The following is an 18,976-nucleotide window of genomic DNA, read 5'->3' on the forward strand; positions in this document are numbered from 1 at the left end:
CAGAGAGGTATATTTTAAATTATACATTTTAAACTATGGCTCATATGAGCATAAGGAAGCTAATCTTCATATTTTAGCTTGGATTCATATACGTATTTATATGAACTAAGATTTTGGTCACTTGTGTTTCAAGGATGTCTGGAATATGCTTCCCATTGCTGAATCTACACAATTAAGAAAACATGTATTTACAACTTGACTGGAACATACTTTTTCTCCCTTCCCACATTCAAATACTGCCACTCCACTTTGGCACGTGCTCACCTCTGTTATTCCAATACCAGTTCTGTCTGTCACAAAGTCATTTCAGAAGTGTTTTGAAACATAAAGGAAGACTCCACTCATTTACTCTTTGCAGATTTAAAGCAGCTAACGCTTACTGCAACCCAGCCCAGGCTTTTTTCCCAAGATTCTTCGAAAAAAGCTTCACTCAGTCTCAGAATTATTAAGAAACCCAAAAGGCTGTAGAAACACAATCTCATACACAAGGGTGAGCACTGGATACACCATGCATTCAACAGACAAAAAAGAGCAAAAGAAAATGAAGGTAAAAATAATCAATGGATGACACAAAAGAAATTCATATAGGAAACATTACAAAAAAGATCTGTTCTAATCTTCCATTTCTTCACTTTATTTACTATGGTAAATAAACTTCATACTATGGTAAATAAAGTACACTGATCAATGATGGCAGTAATGAAGGCAAAAACATGAGCTTGGGCACTCTAACACTTAGTAGATTTCAACCTATTACAACCGAACATGATATTGCTTGGATAATTTATCCATTCTTAAATAATGAACAGCTCACTAAAAAGAGTTCATCAAGTTCATCAATTCTTCGTAGACAGTACAACTACTACTCCTAAACAAGAAGCAAATTTACAAACCGCCTCTTCTAAACTCTGTCTGTAGTTAGCTATCATTATTTATCATCTGCTTCTTAAATATCAGGACATTGGTGATTTTTGTCAAAGTCCCATAACATATTAAGGGGTAGCCACATCTTGAATTTATCCTTCATTTTAGCCTTTTTTGTTATGTACTACAACTTCAGTAAATCTACTTTTTAATATTTTTTTAAACAAACAAATTTAAAGGTTTTTACAGGCATATTTTAAAGGGACAGAAACACATTTTCAGATGTATCTTTACCCTTCCATTCTGCCAAAGCGGTACAAAAGCTTCCTTTGTAATATCACCACTTCCAAACTCAGGTCTGTGACACACATACTTCAGGTACATGAATCAAAGCAAAATCTGCGCCAATTTAAAAATGTATTGCAAGTCCACTAAACAGTCTTGGAAGTGGGAAGCAACACTAACATCCAGAAGTCTTGAGAGTAAGCGTGAACATCACTGTGTTACATCTACATACCCACATTTCCCAATACTTCTAGGTGGAGCCAGCTTAGATCAGCGTGACCGATTAACAAGTTCACCAGTGCACTAGCACCATCACAGTGCTCTCAGAGTAACCCAAGCGAGATCTCAAAGCAGAACAACAATCCTCAACATAAAACAGTAAGCTGTAAAGGCTTACGAAAAGCTGGGATATCAACCCTCAGAGCAGAACAGATAATTACAATGTAGATAATTGAGGCTTCAGATCTCCCTTTCCCATCTCTCTAAGCCAACAAGCAGGGTGTACTGAAAGCTTTATTTCACATAAGTATGTGAACAACCTCCAAACCTTTCTAAATAAACAGAACAAAAAAATATTAAGAATCGAAAGGGGAAGCAGAGTGGTAGCTGGGGATATTTCATGCATGCATACATACATCGATATACCCATTTCTAGTTTCTTGGTTTGATTCTCAGACATTCTTGCATCTTATAAAAAATGCAACATGCAATGAGAAGTGGTTTCTAGTGTTGAGCTGCTTAGCAACACCTGCATTGAAATAGCCTCAGGGCAAGTTTGACAAAAACTGATCTGACATCTGACGAGCCAAATTTTTTTTTAATTGAAAGGAAGAAAGAAGCCCACAAAATGGGATTATATTAAAACACTCGTTTATGTTTTAGACTAAAGTTGACTGTCAGATAATGGGATGCCTCTCAGCTTCTGCCTCAGGCTAAAAATAACTTCTACATTTTGCTCCAGAAGTCAACAGCCTAAGGTGTCTTTTTTCGCATGCAAGATAATTCAGATGCACATCATCAACAGGATACAAGATACCTTTATGCACGGTTACTGTACAAGTTTTCTTAATTTTTAGTTTATTTCCCTTTTCACAAACAATTACCCCTAGGGCTTCTACGTCTTTCTAGCCACAGGAGTTCATTAAGGACTTGTCCTTTTTCAATTCTATTAGCAATAAATCAAAAGAGTAAAGAAATAGGTTGAACAGGAAATTCTTTCACAGATGCATTAGGACCAACTAAACTCTAGCTATGCCACTATTCAGAAGTGTCTGAATGCAAGCCCCTAAATACTTGGTTGTCAAGTGCACGCCCCTGACTTAATTGTCAAGTATGCTGAAAGTGCCCAGTTCCAATTTGCCTCACTGGAATGCCTTATTAAAGCATTTAGCACATCAAATACACGCACCTTAATTAAACATTCAGCTGCAGATTTCTAAATCTGAAAACATTATTACATTTCTGAGTCTGAGTATTTAATACCTTTGTGAAAGAAATGTCACATCTTTGTGAAAGGAGTCGTTCATTAATATAACATCCTTGGGGTCAGAATTCCTGCAATGCTTTTTAATTGCCCACTGTAGCACAAACTTTCCCAACATCCAGTTCTGTAACATCCTTAGACTATGAGTGCATGCGGTTACTGTCTCTTTCTTCCCTCCAAATCAGAAGCCTACAAGTTGGTAGCTCAAATGTCATGAACAAAAAAGACAAAATTAATATAACTGATACTGTAACCCCAAACACATCCTTTAACCTCTTCTCAGTATACAGCACGAGAAATTAATATAATTTTAAAAAAAAGTTATACGATTTTAAGATTCACTAATGTGAAGCATCTCAATTCATAGAATCATAGAATCACAGAATCATCAGGTTGGAAAGGACCCCTAGGACCATCAAGTCCAACCATTCCTATTTGCCACTAAACCATGTCCCTGAGCACCTCATCCACCCATCTTCTAAACACCTCCAGGGATGATGACTCAACCACCTCCCTGGGCAGCCTGTTCCATTTCTGTGGTTCAACACACCTTCACCTTTTTTTCTTAAAGGACAATATCAAAGGACTGCTCTGTAAAAGTCTCTGTACACTCCATTTTTAAATCATTCAGCATGTCTCAGCATTTTACAGATGCCTGTAGCTTTTGTCTAATTGAAGTGACAGTGTCATACAATTATCCTTTGAAGCACATTACACAAAAACTAAATCTTTCATCTAAGAGTCAGTACATTAACTTTAACAACACTTTTTCATATAAGGATCTGAGAGCTTTTATAAGAAGGAAAAAAACCAGTAACACTAAACATGGCTGTGTAACAGACAGAAGTTAAGCAATTAATTTAGTATAGGTCTAGCACATGATTTGCAATGCAAGTACCTGAGAAGTTACATGACTATTTACATAAAAGCCTAAAATACTCCAGGGCAGGAGAAGAAAAAAAAAAAAGTTAAGCTTTTGACTTTGGTCTAGACCGATCTCCAGAAGCTACTAGCTTCAGGAAAAATTATTAAACAGTACCTCTGAAAAGATACAGGGAATCTTTGCTGTATTCCAGGTTACACATGCCAAAATTGTGTTTCTACATTGTGAAGAATGTATGCTGTATGACATGGAATGTGAGAAGAGCTAATCGGTTAACTAAGGTATTAGTACGGTCACTAATTATCTGACAAGTGATCAGTATGACTTTTGATGTTTGGCTTGCTGAAAACACAAAGACTGAAAGAATGGTACTATTTCACAGAATCACAGCAATGGACGTGTTGGTAGGGACCTTTGGAGATCATCCAGTCTAACCCCTCTGTTAAAGCAGGTTGCACAGGATCACATCCAGGCAGGTTTTGAGTATTTCCAGAGGAGGAGACTCCACAGCCTCTCTGGGCAGCCTGTTCCAGTGCCTTGCACCCCACAAGTAAAGAAGCTTTTCCTCATGTTCAGGTGGAACTTCCTGTGTACATTTGTGCCCATTGCCCCTTGTCCTGTCACTGAGCATCACTGAAAGCAGTCTGGTCCCATCCTGTTGACACCTGCCCTTTAGATTTATAAGCACTGATAAGATCCCCAGGCTAAACAGACCCAGGTCTCTCAGTCATTTCTCATAAGAGAGATGCTCTAGTCCCCTCATCATCATTGTGGCCTTCTGCTAGACTCCCTCTAGAAGTTCCTTGTCTTTCTTGAGCTGGGGAGCCCAGAACTGGACACAGTACGCCAGATGCAGCCTCACTAGGTCAGAGTAGATGGGGAAAGAAAACATCCTTTGACCCATGCTTTCCTTAATGTGCCCAATTTCAGCTTGGATTTGGCCTACAAAAATCAAAAAGCTACGAGTACAAATAAGAAATACACACATTCTGCATCTCACTTTGTTATACACCCTCCGGGACACAGACTACAAGCATACTACTACTGTATCTAAAAATACTTTAAAGAATTATGGCTAATAAGGCACTGGCGTAGTTCTGCCTTGGCAAAGCATTACTTAATTGATCAATAATAACAATGAATAATTCTTAATATAACCTGCAAAGACAAATAAGTGGTTTATGGAAGAAATTGAGATTATACTTCACAGAACTGAGTAGGCGGTTTGTTGCACCTTGGAAAAATTATTCAGATTAAATTAGTTCGAAGAGCTCTTAGAACAGCATAGGACATTTTAGAACTGTTTCGAAATGTACAGTACAATCTACTCACAGTACAATGGTGTTTAAGAGCTTCTTTGAAGTTAAGTTTGTTTTATAATCTGCTTCAGGGTACCAGAACATTCATTAAGTCCTAAACTTTGCAATAAAGGTCATCTTTCATAAGCTGAAAATACCTTGAAAATTACATTTCTTCTTTAAATTCAGGAAAAGAATATCAAATTGGAAAACTTTGTTTTTATAGACAGAAAAACAAAAAGTGGTGGGGGAAGAAAAGCTGTTTTGTAACCAAAAAAACCAAACCAACAAACCCACAATATTAATTTAGCAAACAGTCTTCTACTTGTTAACCTAAAAAAAGACCTTAGTGTGCAAATATGTACCTAAACACTGCAGAGGAAAGAAATTCTACAAGTAATTGATTTCTCATTTTCTACCATCTAATTGAGCATTTAGTATCAAAAACTTCTAAAAAAGATTAGGAAGGGCGGGAGAAAATATGTAGGTCAACTTAATTTCCTTTAGTGCTCCTGGCTTGAAAAAGGAGGTAGAACAAGACAAAAAGTACTATGTAAACAATTAAGAAGCTATTTTAAATCAACAGCCCATTCAATAACTAATATTGCATTTATTTATTTTGCCACTACTTTAGATGTTATGAGGTAGCTTCTCATGTAGCATTTATCCACATACAATTTGTAAACACAGGAGCCTTAGTTTCTACACTTAGCAATTTCTACATACAAGAAAAAAAAAAAAATCAGCAGCTATCAGCAACACAAGTAATTTTTCCCTTTTCTCTCTCCAGAATACAGAAATGAAAAAATAAAATATACAAGGAAAACAAACAGCAACATTTTTAAGCGCAAGCCAACTGTTCACCTGGTAGAGGCTGGATACTTCTAGATGTTATGGCACACAGGTTTCTTATTTGAATTACTAAACGAATAAGAGATTGGGTTTTGCTAACTAAAAAGGACATTACAGAAGAGGTAGTTATTTTATATAACTTGCTGGTTTGTACTGAACAACTACATGCGCTTGGTTCAGATAATAAGATATTTACGTTTCTGCTTTAAAGTTCTTTAACAAGATACTTAATCAAAAGTCTGCCCTGATTACAAATTCTGGCAATTTAAAAAGGAGCCGGTTAGTGAGGTCACCAGAGCCTGACTACACAAGAACTTGCGTGACGAGGATCCAGAATTTCTCATTCGAAGTGCTACAACTGTCAGGGCCTGAATCACAGACAAAACAGAAGCAAATCCAAAAAAAAATTCTCAATCTGGATGAATAACCTAACTCCAAAGGTAAAAGTCTACAAGGGAATGCGTGATTTGATGAGCAAAAAAATCCCTCATCTTCAAGTATGGCTCCACAGCAGCTTAAGCCAAGGTTTACATGAGACAATCTTCCTCAACAGATAAGCCACAAAAATTAAAAGTTCGAGTGCTTGTGCAGAGTGATGAAAGAGGTCCTAAGGAACAGCAGTAGATTAAGCATTGTAAGTAAGAGACTGTCAAACAAGAGCAAGAAAACAGACCAGAGATCCCAGCAAACAAAATAAAATTAAATTAGAAAATGCCTCTTAACCATTATGACGAGAATAACTAGTGAATAGGGAACACGACATGATGCTAACAGGTGTCACAGAGTTTTGGAGGGGAAGAGGAAAAAATATTAATCATAAAAAGGTTCAACACATATATGGGTTCTTAGAAACGTGAACCTTACTGCCCAATGAATTTTTGTATGCTAACAGTTTATACAGGTTCAAGGGGAGACTGAACGAGTGCTTGGCATTTAAGTTTGTTTTAATTTCTTCTTATTTAGTAACCTTCATCTGATGCTACAAGTCTTCAAGATGCAAGCTGCCAAGAAAAAGAATTCACAGGAAATACCTGATAAGATTTCTACATTCTTTTTCATTACTATGCATCTGTTTAATGCCATTATAGGAGCAGGACACCAAGCTAGGTTGCTCCTTAGTCAGAGCCACTATAATCAGTCTAACTTTTTTTTTCTTTTCAGAAAATAAGCTAGTGCTTACAAAGCAATTAAATGCACCTTATGTGCATACAGTGGGAAGAGATTCTACAGATGACTGCAGGTTTCAATTGAAATCCCATGTTCCCACAAACACTAAACTGCTTATTACATAGAAAATGACGTATAAAATACACATCAGCAACTACAGCAGACATACACAGGTTCCTGCGTCTCATAAAAAGAATTAGCAAGGTCAGAAAGTCCTGAGAGAAGGAACAGTCAAGAGGGAACAATTGCTGCTTACTTGAGTCCAATATGATAGGAGACAACAGACACTATATTTAAAGGAGAGAGGTTCTGATCAAAAGAAATTACTTTAATCATAAGGACGGCCAAACACTGGAAGGGTTGCCCAAAGAAGCTGTGCCATCTTCATCCTTGGATGTTTTCAAAACCCAGCTGGATAAAGCCTGGATAAGCAACCAGGTTGGATTAAAGAAAGTTTCTTCCAACCTTAGTTACACTTTGAATCAATATCTGCACAGACTACTACACTGCTTCTACAAGTCTCTCACCTAATAAAGTCTCTGACTTAGAGACATTCAAAACATTTGTTATCTACACAGGCTTCAGATGAAGAAAATTAATCCTATCTCATTGCTGATGAAGCAGTACCTTAATACTGTGTGAAGTCCATGCCCAGCATGTTTTTTGTTTGAAGTGGGTGACAGCGGAGAGTTAAGATAGGCAAAATTTGCAGTTGACACATTGTTACTTGGCTTCTCTGAGGGTTTTTTGTTTGGTTGGTATGGGGTTTTTCTGCTTTTTAGGCTTACCTTCACCCAAGATGATCTCTTATATTAGACACAAAACCCAGTTACATTTAAGATGACATGATTATTACGTGGTAAGACTATACAACAGAGTTGCATATGACATTTGCAGGCCTGGAGTAAGAGACTTAAGTGTTCCATGCAGTCCTTCCTAGCAACATACAAGCGGATAAAATGCAGTAAAATCCTGAAATAAAACATCAGGGTTGTGGTTTGTATTTTAATTTCCCATGACCTCGTGAAGCACGGGAAATAGTCGTCCACCTACGGTCTTGCAATTGGAAAGTCTTTAAATACACAATTCCGACTTAAAAAAAAAAAAAAGTAGCAGAGAAAAACATACATGAGTGTGTATATATGTCATGAATGTAAACCAGATAAGGATAGTTTTAAGAAATCAGTACAAGCTTGTGTGGAACTGAACACTTAACAGTGACCCTTCCAAAAGTCCCCCATGCACTTTGAGCTACAGGAGGATTTAGAAAACAACTATGCTCAAGAGACGCAATGAAGTAAAAAGCACAAGAAGCTTCTGCCAATAGATAGTTTGCATATCAATTCATATTAGTGTATTTAATTTAGAGGTGGGGTGAGATTTGTTTTAGCCTTTCCTTGCAAAAAAGGGATGTACTTCCCACCAGCTCTTACTGGGATAGACAGAAGCTACATTTCTGGCACAGATCTCATTTATTTTAAGTGGCAGAGAAAAAAAAGATATGCTGAAACTCAATGTTGCCATCAGAGATACATGAATATTCAAGCTGCATAAAGCAAAACTGAAATAGGGTAAGGAAAGTCTGCTGGGCATAGCAGTCAAGAATTGGACGATTTTTAGGGGGATGGGTTTTTTGCTCCCTTCACATAGGGGGTAAAGCATTATTTGGTTTAGGAGGTTTTGTGGTTTGCTTGTTTCGTTTTGTTTTTTAATTGGGTTCTTTTGAAAGTAACATATCTGGGATATAGCACATTCAAAGCACAAACCGGGTGCTGGAAAATTATAACGCAAGTCTGGAGAAATTATAAAACAATTCACAAGGATTCTCGTGGTTTATGAATGACTGTGGAAATTCATCCATTCATGGTTTTTATTCTCTTGTACCCTCAGAAAAAGTTACATCTGTAGAACTCAGTGAAGAAGGGTTGTATTTTTTGCTTTTTTTCCCAGCCCTTTTAATAAATAATTCTAGTATTATTTCTCCAAAGTGTTAACAACTTCATCTACCTGAGATAATACAAGAGAGCAGCACGACAGACTGACCTCTAGCCATCTTTCAAATTACTTGTTCTTTTGTCCTGCTGCCAGTGCTTCCACTACCAAAAAGAAACTAGAAAACACTAGATTTCCCTTCACAAACACAATTTTAACGATTCAGCCCCATTAGTGTACACAGCTCTCACATTAGGATTTCCTGCATCAGCAATTCCAGAAACTTTGAAAGTTTCCTTCACATACATAGGGTGAAGAAAGGCGTTTGACTCGGTGTACCTATGGTATCCTTAAAGCCAAACTGTTTAAATATGGCTCTTAGTTGGTGGAAAACTGGCTGCATCCTCAGGCTTAGAAGGTCACAATCAGCATTATAAACCTCAACTGCCAGCCAGCTGAATGCCATCCCTCAGGGGCTGACATTAGTGCTAATAATATGCAACACCTTTATTAACAACCTGAACAATGTGGCTGACACCAACCTGGTAGGGACTGGTCTAGAGGCTGGAAGGCAGAACTGCTATTTAGACCAGCCCTAACAGGCTGAATACATTCAAAGCTTTACTAAACAAGACTTTAAGCAACCTGATCAAAACTGGCCCCACTTTGAGCATAAGACTGGACTAGACTGCTTTTACAGAGATGCCTTCCAGCTTACATTACTGTTATGATACTTTGCCTATTACAGCATAACGTATTATACACCAATGCTGAGAAAATCTTTAGTATCTAACTTTAAACACGTGATCAGACCCATGGCAGGTCATCCATCATGAGAGGCAGGTATGACGTTTCAGCTACAATACAGCCTCACAGTATCATTATTCATATTTAAGACATTAGTTTAAACCTCTTGAAGTTATTCAGTGTGAAGTTATTTTACATTTATATGCCCGAGCCACTAGTTTTCAAACAGCCAAAGGAACAGAAGTTTCCTTTTGATTTGTAGGAAGTCAATCCATCATTTAAGTGAAGCATTTCCAATTTGAGGATCAGAGTAAGGAATTTTTATAAAACAACATTAATAATTAAACATTTTCAAAGCAATTACCTGTTACAGTGAAGCTACACATAGCTTTTGGAAAAAATAGTCAGGTTTAGCAGCAAGTTCATTTATGTGAAATACCTGGTTATATCACTACTTCTCTCTCTGTGCTTTTCAATGAGACCACAGTCACTCCATTTCTGCTATATATACACAAATGTATAACTGGCATGCTGTTTCTATTCTTTATTGTACAATATTTTTCCTCCAGATTATCCTGTCTTTTAAGAAGGCTTTAGGAACAAACAATGATGGGACAGACAGTGTTTTATTCTTAAGTACTGGAGAAGGAGCCTAGAAAGCACACACAGGAATATTTATTGTCAGCCAAACAACATCTGCATTTATTTAGGGTTACTGGCTACACGATAGACTGGCAAGAAAAGGTAGTAACTGGCAAGACTGAACATTAACAAGCTTTCAACCACCAATTACAACCTAAACTAAATAGTTCTCTTGATGTAGAATTCAGTACTCAACAGTAGCGGAAACACTTTACTTATATTGAATTAATTTCCTAGCCAGTAACCATATAATTTCAGATGATTCACCCCAAAAACAGAAGAGTGAAGAAAACAACCATTCAATAATGTTTTCCATATACACCCAACTATGAAATCATCATTTTAAAAACCAACCTCCCCAAAATTACACTTAGGAGATAAATGCACAATCAAAAGAATCAGAGAGGAAATTAACGGCTTCTGATACTTTTGCATTACTGTCCTTCCGATTCCAGTAGGAAGGATTGCTGGAATTAAAAAGAACTAAATACATAAAAGAACTGGTACTTTCCAGCTGAGTGCTGTGAATTCCAGCTTTAGGTACTGGTCTACACCCTGTTTCTCTACAAAAACAGCTTTATTTAATTCAGCAAGAATAAAGTTATCCATATCACCTCCTGAAGAGAAATTACACAACTTCCATGTATCTTTTCTACGGGAAAAATAATGCATCACCCAGCCTTACTCCAGAACAGTACTATGCTAGAGCACAGAGACCCCAAGTTTGGACAGTGCACACATAGTGATTTAGAAGCTGCAACGAAGATTCTTCTAGATTTCTAAGTTTATTGTGTGATTTATTTGACCAAATAACTCCCCTTACCTTAAAAAAAAAAAGGGAATATAAGTATATAAGCTTATCATGGCAAAAAAAAAAAAGGTAAGAAAAGAATCTGAAAAGGCTTGGTATCACTTCTTTCACCCTGCCACACCTGAAGGAAGAACCATAAACAGAACCATAGTAAGATGAATGACTTCACTAGACAAAGCAAGCAGGACGATGGTCTAACATATCATAAATGTTCATCCAGGTCAAATAAACATATTTCAGACTCCTGCCATAACAGTAACACCTCTCCATGGCTGGCAAGTCTATCAGTGGTCAGACAGTGTTTTTTTCCCAGTATTTTGAGCAGACACTTATTGAGACTTTTTCCCCCACAACATATGCAAAAAGAACCAAGTTGTTTTTACAAGAAAATGCACAGAGATGTAGGCAATGCAAAGACACTACCTCGTTAAGGTATAGAGAAGGCTAGATGGCCTTAGGTAGGGAATCACTAAGAAAGATACTGCTGCAGGCAAACATCTAGTCAAAAGAGTCCATCCACTAGTACAGGATTCTGCTCCTCTCTCTAGTTTCCAGCCATTCAGAGAAGGATTTAAATTTCTTTCCAATGTACCCAGTAATTGCTATACTTGACATATCTGAAATTTAAACTTTCCTTACATCTGAAATCTAAATTTTCCTTAAGTTTTTCCAACTGGAATGCAGCAACTTTCTGTCAGACTATGCAACTCAGCACACTGGAGAATTTTGACAGCAGGAACTCCTTCCTTCCCCAAAGAAACAGCTCATCGCTCTCTGCTTGCTTACAAGACAGTGCAGTATGGCACCTACCAAGCACCACATGTGCAGAGCCTTCTAAAGAGGTAGGCAGACTCGTGGCAGCAAGCCAGGAGTGTGGTTTCAAGAAGTCAATACTCTTACTGCTATTAATAAGAAGACAAGAGATGAACACGGACTGGCTGAACATCCTATGCAGATTCCACAACTCAACCTCTTCTACCTCCTACTCTATTAGCATCTCCAGCATCTCCTACAAATGTGTCAGGAGACTGTTGTGTCTCAAATCTAGCAGCTTTACATGCTAAATAGACAACTGCAGTTCTTTATACCTTTTTAAATCATTCGTCAGCCTGTTAGTAACAGAAGAACACTTCTGAATTTAGATTACTTCCACCTGGTTAGGTGAAAACGTCAACTTTGTCTCTAAGCATATTAAATAAACCCCAACTACCTAGCTGTCCTTCCTAGATGGGCCAAGATGTTGATTACCTATGCACGTCTTTTAAAAAGGTAACCACAAAAATACTTGTTATTCTCCTGGCTGTGGTTCATAAAAGCCAGCAGAACCCTCTGGTGTAAACAGTTACAAATGTAAAGCTGCGCTTTAACCAGTGAAGCTTGTTTTGCTTGGAGCAGGACAGAAGAACTACTGTAACAATGCAAAACTTAACTCTGGTCCCATACCTGGGACCACAAAGCACTGTCAGTGTGGCACAGGGGAACTCTGTGTGTTTCTTGGATAGACACTAGCACAGCTATAAATGAGAAGTAATACAAGTAAACTAAACACCCGCATCAAGTGAATACCTACAAACTGAGTAACACTTTCTAACATAGCTAAAAATGGTTATAAGGCTTAATATTTAAAAAAGGAAACTTATGCAGTACTGGTAATTGCATGCAATTTAGTTACCTTTCACAACCTGAAGCACCATTATGAGGCAACAAAACCAAAATCCCTCAGCACTGAATACTTACAGTGACATCAACTTTCAAGATTCAACAAGTTATCGATAAAACTACTTTACAACCACTGAAAAGGAAAAAAGCTGCAGGTATTTCAGAAGCCATTTTCAAAAGCCACCACTACTTAGATAAGCACTAGCACTGAGAAGATAAAAAGCAGCCTTTTCTTCCATCCCAACAGTCTCTAAATACAAAGTGTCATCACTACTACCAACCTGTCACCATCTCTTTTCACAGCTTCCCCTACAATTCCTGCCCTCCACTGACTTCAATACAAAATACATTTAAGACTGAGAACCCTTTAAGACCTAGATCTTTGCCTTCCAATTGAGCAGAAGAGAAATCAATCATTAAATTAACATTTTTCATGCCTATTTCAAAATAACTGAGATAACACAAACTTTTACTTTCCTTATTCCACCACCTGTCATATCATTAAATTCTCCAGCTGCACCGCAATTGGAATTAGATCCTACCTCTTTGGGGTAAAAACTGGTTTTGTGTTCCGTTTTGGGAAGAGAAGCTTCCAGGCATTATGTACCTTCTGTGCGTGCATTTTATCAACAGTTACCCATTTTGATTTCAGAGTATCAGAAACTCCTCATATCATCTCTCTCCACCACAGTAGCACGCTGATCATAAAAGGAAGATGTTTAGCGTTAAATGGCAACTCTATTCTAGAGAAAGACTATTTTCTTGAAAAATAAAGACAGTAAAACACCTGCTGAGAATATTTTAAAACATAGAGCTACAAGTGCCAAGCAGTTAAATTCAGCATGTACCACTACCGAATCACTAGGTATAGCACAGTAAAACTACACCTAGCATCTAATGAGAAAGACAGCAAGGAACAAGAGTATTGTAGATTTTGAACTTCATTACATCAACAAGTCTTCATCTACATCACGGCCATTTTTGTCCAAGAACTTCAACTGACCATGTTGAAGCAGTGTTTTAAAATATTTTCTCATGAATAAACAGATACATGAAAGACAGTACAAGTAAATGCTCTGCAGAAAATTCATTTGTAAGTAGTCACTCAGATTTGACGATGGACACAGTTTTGTAAGCTGTTCACCACCAGGAATGATCTAGTGTTCTTTAGTTAACTAATTCCTAGGAATGCACGTGGTAATGATTAAAAATATTTAAGAAATGTGAAATACTGGAAAGAGATACCTTTGCATAAGTATATGCCAGTCAAAAATGCAACACTTCATGGTAGCAAGCTTCCCCACTGATATTTTGTACAGCAGATATCTACGATTACTAAAACTTGATCCTGAGAGTGCAATAGAATGCTTATTTGCTAGTTACAGAAGTAATTAGTATAAAGATACAAGAAGCATCCAAGAAGTACCACCACATGGTGACAGGCAGCAAAGTTATTAGGCCCTCAGAAGTACAGGGACAGGCAAGAACCTTTTTCTCAATGACTAAATATGTTAACCTTAATAAATAAACCACCCTTAGCAAAGCAGCAGAAACTACAATACCAAATTCACACATTGGTTTCTCAATGCTGCTGAGCAAAGAATGTGTTTTCCTGGAAAGCAAAGTGAATTTTGAGCAATACTTAAACAAAATAAAACAAACAAAACCCCCAACCACCACCAAACTCGACAAACTAGCAAGCCCCAAACAACATTACCTAAAAAAACAGCAAAGGAAAACTACTTCAAAGAACTAGGACACCAGTCTCAAAGAGCAACAACAAACCCACCACCCAAAACACAAACAAACCAACCAAAAAGGGGCATGGGGTGCACAGAAGAGAGCCCTTGAAATACAACGTTGTAGAATGTGTGCTGCAACGTGCAAAACCATTATTAACTGGGCTAGGACTAGTTTGCTTAGGGAAATAAAGATACAGCACATAGAAGCACAGGGGGGCAGGTACTTAGAGGGCTTTGTATAAGACAAACAATACACAGTCTAGGAAGCTTGCATGCTCGGAAGCCAGGGAATTCAAGAACTCACTTGCATTCCTCACTTTCCAAAGCAAGGATATTGAAGACCTATGCCAAAACAGCTCACCTCAAACTAAAGACTTTGCAAGTAATTAGTCTCAAAAACCACAATTATAAGAAGATTTCTGCTGTTACTAAAACTCATTCCTCACCTTCTGATACCTTCTTGCATGAAAGTGTCTGCTGGGAAGGTACCCAGGATGTGCCAAAAAAGGGATTGGTGACTTCAGGTAGAAAGCACTTGATTTCACCTTCTTTAGAAACAAAAATCTTCTAGTGTTATTTTAGTAATCTATAATGTTAACCGAAAGAACTACAAGCATTTTGTACAGTGATGGTGGTCACCAGTATTAGCGCAAAAATGCAGACTAAAATCCAGCTTTGTTCAAAGCTTCCTGTGGCCTTTTTTATTAACTGCACAAAAAGCTAAAGACTTAGTTATCATTCTTCTGAATTCCTCTAGGAGTATTATAAATCAGTGCCAGATTTTTATACTAGTAGCAAACCACAGAGGACAGTGGTGTTGGCTGATAAAAATATCTTCCTCTGCCTTCAAAAAAAATGCTCTTTAAACCACTGCATTTTTTCCAGTGCAGGAAATTTTTTTCGGGTCCAAACTGAATAATATTTGCACCTGAACATCCACTCAGAGCTGATAAATCAGTTTTTCATAGAACGGTTTGGGTTGGAAGGGACATTAAAGATCATCCAGTTCCAGCCCACCTGCCCCGGGCAGGGGCACCTCCCACTGGATCCAGCTGATCAAGGTCTCATCCAGCCTGGCCTTGAGCACCTCCAGGGATGGGGCAGCCACAGCTTCCCTGGACAACCTGCTCAGCGCCTCAGCACCCTCATCGTGAAGAAATTCTTCCTAACATCTAGTCTTCACCGTCCCCGCTCCAATTTATAGCCATTCCCCCTTGTCATAGAATCACAGAATCACTAGGTTGGAAAGAATCATAGAATCATAGAATAACCAGGTTGGAAGAGACCCACCGGCTCATCGAGTCCAACCATTCCTATCAAACACTAAAGGTGCCCCTCAGCACCTCGTCCACCTGTGCCTTAAACACCTCCAGGGAAGGTGAATCAACCACCTCCCTGGGCAGCCTGTTCCAGTGCCCAATGACCCTTTCTGTGAAGAATTTTTTCCTAATGTTCAGCCTAAACCTCCCCTGGCGGAGCTTGAGGCCATTCCCTCTTGTCCTGTCCCCCGTCACTTGGGAAAGGACCCACTGGAGATTGTCACATCACCACCCGCCCTTCTTCTTTCACCGCCACCGTTTCAGCCGCACGCTCAGGGGCACAAGCCTCGGCCCGATGCTCCCAAAGCCCCCGAACCCCAACACGGCGACATCACGCGTGTCACAGGCGGCGGGTCTCGCTCCCGGCGAGCACCGGCACCTCACCTCGGCGGCGGGGATGTTCACCACGCCCGTCGACCTCCTCTTCTCCCTCAGCTTCCTCTTCTCGATCTGCCCCTTCCCCTTTCTGGCGCTGGGCCCCGAGCTCTTTCCCCTGGCCGGCGGCTTCTCCTCGTTGCCGGGGGAGCCCGGCTCGGCCCCGCGCCCCGCGCTGCAGTTGGCGGCCCCGCCGCCGGGGGGCGCCGCGCGCTCGGGGGGGGGCGCCGCGGGGCCGCCGGGGGGCGCGTTGCCGCCGAGCTCGGCCCCGGCGGCTTTGGCTTCAGCCGCTCCCGGAGCCGGCGGCGGCGCTTGCTTCGCCCGCATCTTCTCCCGCTTGGCTTTCCACTCCTCCAGAAAATCCGTGGTGCTGCCCCCGCGGTAGCCGCCCGTCGCCATGTTCCCGGCCGGAGCGCCCCGCCGGCACCTCCGCCGCCGCCCGGAGAGGAGCGATCCCGGCGGGGCGGGCGGCAGCCACGGGGGCGGGGAGAGAGGCTCGGGGCAGCCGAGAACGCCCTGGAGAGAAACAAAAGGGGTTGGGGTGGAGTGGAAAACGCGAACCGTCCCGCGGCGCTGCCCGTCCCGCTCCCACCGCCTCCGACCGCGGGGGCGCCGCTCCAGCACCCGCACCCGTCCCGATGCTGCTCCCGGGGATGCCGCTCCCGGTGTCCCCCCCCCGGGGGCGATGCCGCTCCCGAACTCCCGGGGATGCCGCTCCCGGTCCCCCCCCAGCCCGGGGGCGATGCTGCTCCCGGGGATGCCGCTCCCGAGCTCCCGGGGATGCCGCTCCCGGTGCCCCCCCCCCCCCCCGGGATGGCCGCACGCCCCTGCTTGCCTGCCCGGTGCTGCGGGGCGGCGCTCACCTCCCTCCCGCCCGAGCTCCCCGGCGGCTCCAGGTGAGCGGCGCCGCCTCCCGGAAGGCTTCCCGAGCCTGCCCCCCGCCTCCCTCCCCTCCCTTTTTTCCCCCCATCGCGGCGCGGACGGAAAGCGCCGAGCTGGACCGAGCGGGGCGGCTCCTCCCGGCGCGGTGCGACCCGACCCGCCGCCACCTGCCCGGCGGGAGCTGCCGCCGCGGAGCGCGGGGTGTTCGGCACCTACGCTAAAGCAGAGTTAAGTTTCATCTCGGTGATCGTGCTCTTTCAAAGTTAGAACGTCCCTCCCAGAGCGCGTTTGGTGTCGGTTCCACGGACGCTGCTCGTTCTTCGGGGCCGATGCCGCCTCGTGTTCGCTGCGACCCGCGCCGAGCGGCCGCGGCCGCTCCTGCCCTCGGCCCGGGGCTCCCAGCGAGCAAGAGGTTTGTGTGCTACAAAGTTCATGATGACATTAAAGTTAATCCTTGAAAGTAACAGAATACGCCTAAGTTTTATGGGAAAATTTATCCCCGTGCGTGTGAGTGGGGGATCTGTTCTGTCCCCAGCTCGTGTCTCGCTGCACAGGATTGATGGAGATCGCTCCTGCAGGATGCCCGGCCCTGATAAAGGATGCTCGCTTTTTAAAACTCCCAAACAAGTCTTAGAGAGTTTACTTGCAGACATTTTTGGTATCGGTCTAAGCAGTAGAGCGGGACGGGACTGGACAAGACAGGACAGGACGAGATGGGATGGGGACAGAATGAAATGTGATGGGGTGGGATGGGATGAGATGGGGTGGGATGGGATGGGATGGGATGACATGGGGTGGGATGGGATGGGATGGGATGGGGTGGGATGGGATGGGATGGGATGGGGTGGGATGGGATGAGATGGGGTGGGATGGGACAGGATAGGATGGGATGGGAAAGGATGGGATGGGAAAGGATGGGATGGGGTGGAATGGAATGGGGTGGGGTGGGATGGGGTGGGGTGGGATGGGGTGGGATGAGATGAGATGGGATGGGATGGAATGGGGTGGGATGGGATGGAATGGAATGGAATGGGATGGGATGGGATGGAGACAGAATGAGATGGGATGGGGTGGAATGGGATGGGATGGGGTGGGGTGGGATGGAATGGGGTGGGGTGGGATGGGATGGGGTGGGATGGGATGGGATGGGATAGGATGGGATGGGATGGGGTGGGATGCAATGGAACAGGACGCTGCCAACTGTGCCCACTTCCCAGGCAGGTTTCCTGGGCAGGCACTGCCCAATCCCAGCCAGGAGGGGCCGGAGGAGGCTGTTGCTGTCTCCCCCCACCCCTTTATGACCCACAGGGACAACCTGCAGTGCAGGGCTCAGTGCCCGGTAGCTGGGATCAATGCTACCGGGTCTGGAAGCTCGGGATGTTCAGCATTAGGGAAACGCCACTGCTCTCGCTAGATCGTTCAATGGGAGCGGTGGGATAGAGGAATGAAGCGAGCTGCTTCCACAGCAAGTGACCCTCTCGTCCTCTCCTCTGGTGGCAGAACAAAGTTACTCAGTGGAGCTCGCTCCCACAGGCGGGAGGTTGGGAAAGAGCCTGTGTTTTCATGATACAAGAAACAAGGATTCGAGGACTTTCTGTCAGTTAGGCTCAAAAGATGTCTCATTTATAAATAATACAGCCTTTGGTGGGGAAACTTTGCTGGGTTAAGTAATAGGGAAAAGGAACATGCAGGGAATGGAGTGGGAGCATGTGGTTATCTGTTAAGTGCTTTGGTGAGGTGATCAGGTGGCTAAACCTGCATGGAAAAATTGGCTTTTTTTGGTTTTGCAGAACTCACTATGTCTTTAAAGCAACATGAAATTGTGGATTTCTGGAAATTACTTCTTTCAATAGACTGGCAGGCTGAGGGAAATGAAGGGGTGTATTGGTGCTATCTTTCCAGCAGGCTCAGGACAAGATATGAGGTTCCGTCAGAGGCAGAGGAAATGCATCTAGCCTGGGCTTACATAGCTGGGAGCGTATTGTCACTTCTTCACCATTTTTTTTCTCTCTTTCGGATTCAGTCCTGAATTATC

The 18,976-nt window shown here is 42.1% G+C and overlaps 2 protein-coding genes across 2 annotated transcripts in view; one reads left to right on the top strand and one right to left on the bottom strand.

Annotated features, from left to right (window-relative positions):
• The window catches only part of PAWR (pro-apoptotic WT1 regulator), a 75,883-nt gene extending 59,324 nt beyond the window's left edge, over positions 1-16,559 (bottom strand). The window contains exon 1 of the mRNA XM_069858189.1: positions 16,069-16,559. Coding sequence (XP_069714290.1) covers positions 16,069-16,458 — 390 coding nt within the window. The 5' untranslated portion in view covers positions 16,459-16,559. The remainder of the gene's footprint in view (positions 1-16,068) is intronic.
• The window catches only part of RPS16 (ribosomal protein S16), a 383,184-nt gene that overhangs the window by 154,948 nt on the left and 209,260 nt on the right, over positions 1-18,976 (top strand). The window lies entirely within an intron of this gene.

This window comes from Phaenicophaeus curvirostris, chromosome 1 (assembly GCF_032191515.1).
Source record: "Phaenicophaeus curvirostris isolate KB17595 chromosome 1, BPBGC_Pcur_1.0, whole genome shotgun sequence".
In the NCBI taxonomy this organism is placed as follows: domain Eukaryota; kingdom Metazoa; phylum Chordata; class Aves; order Cuculiformes; family Cuculidae; genus Phaenicophaeus; species Phaenicophaeus curvirostris.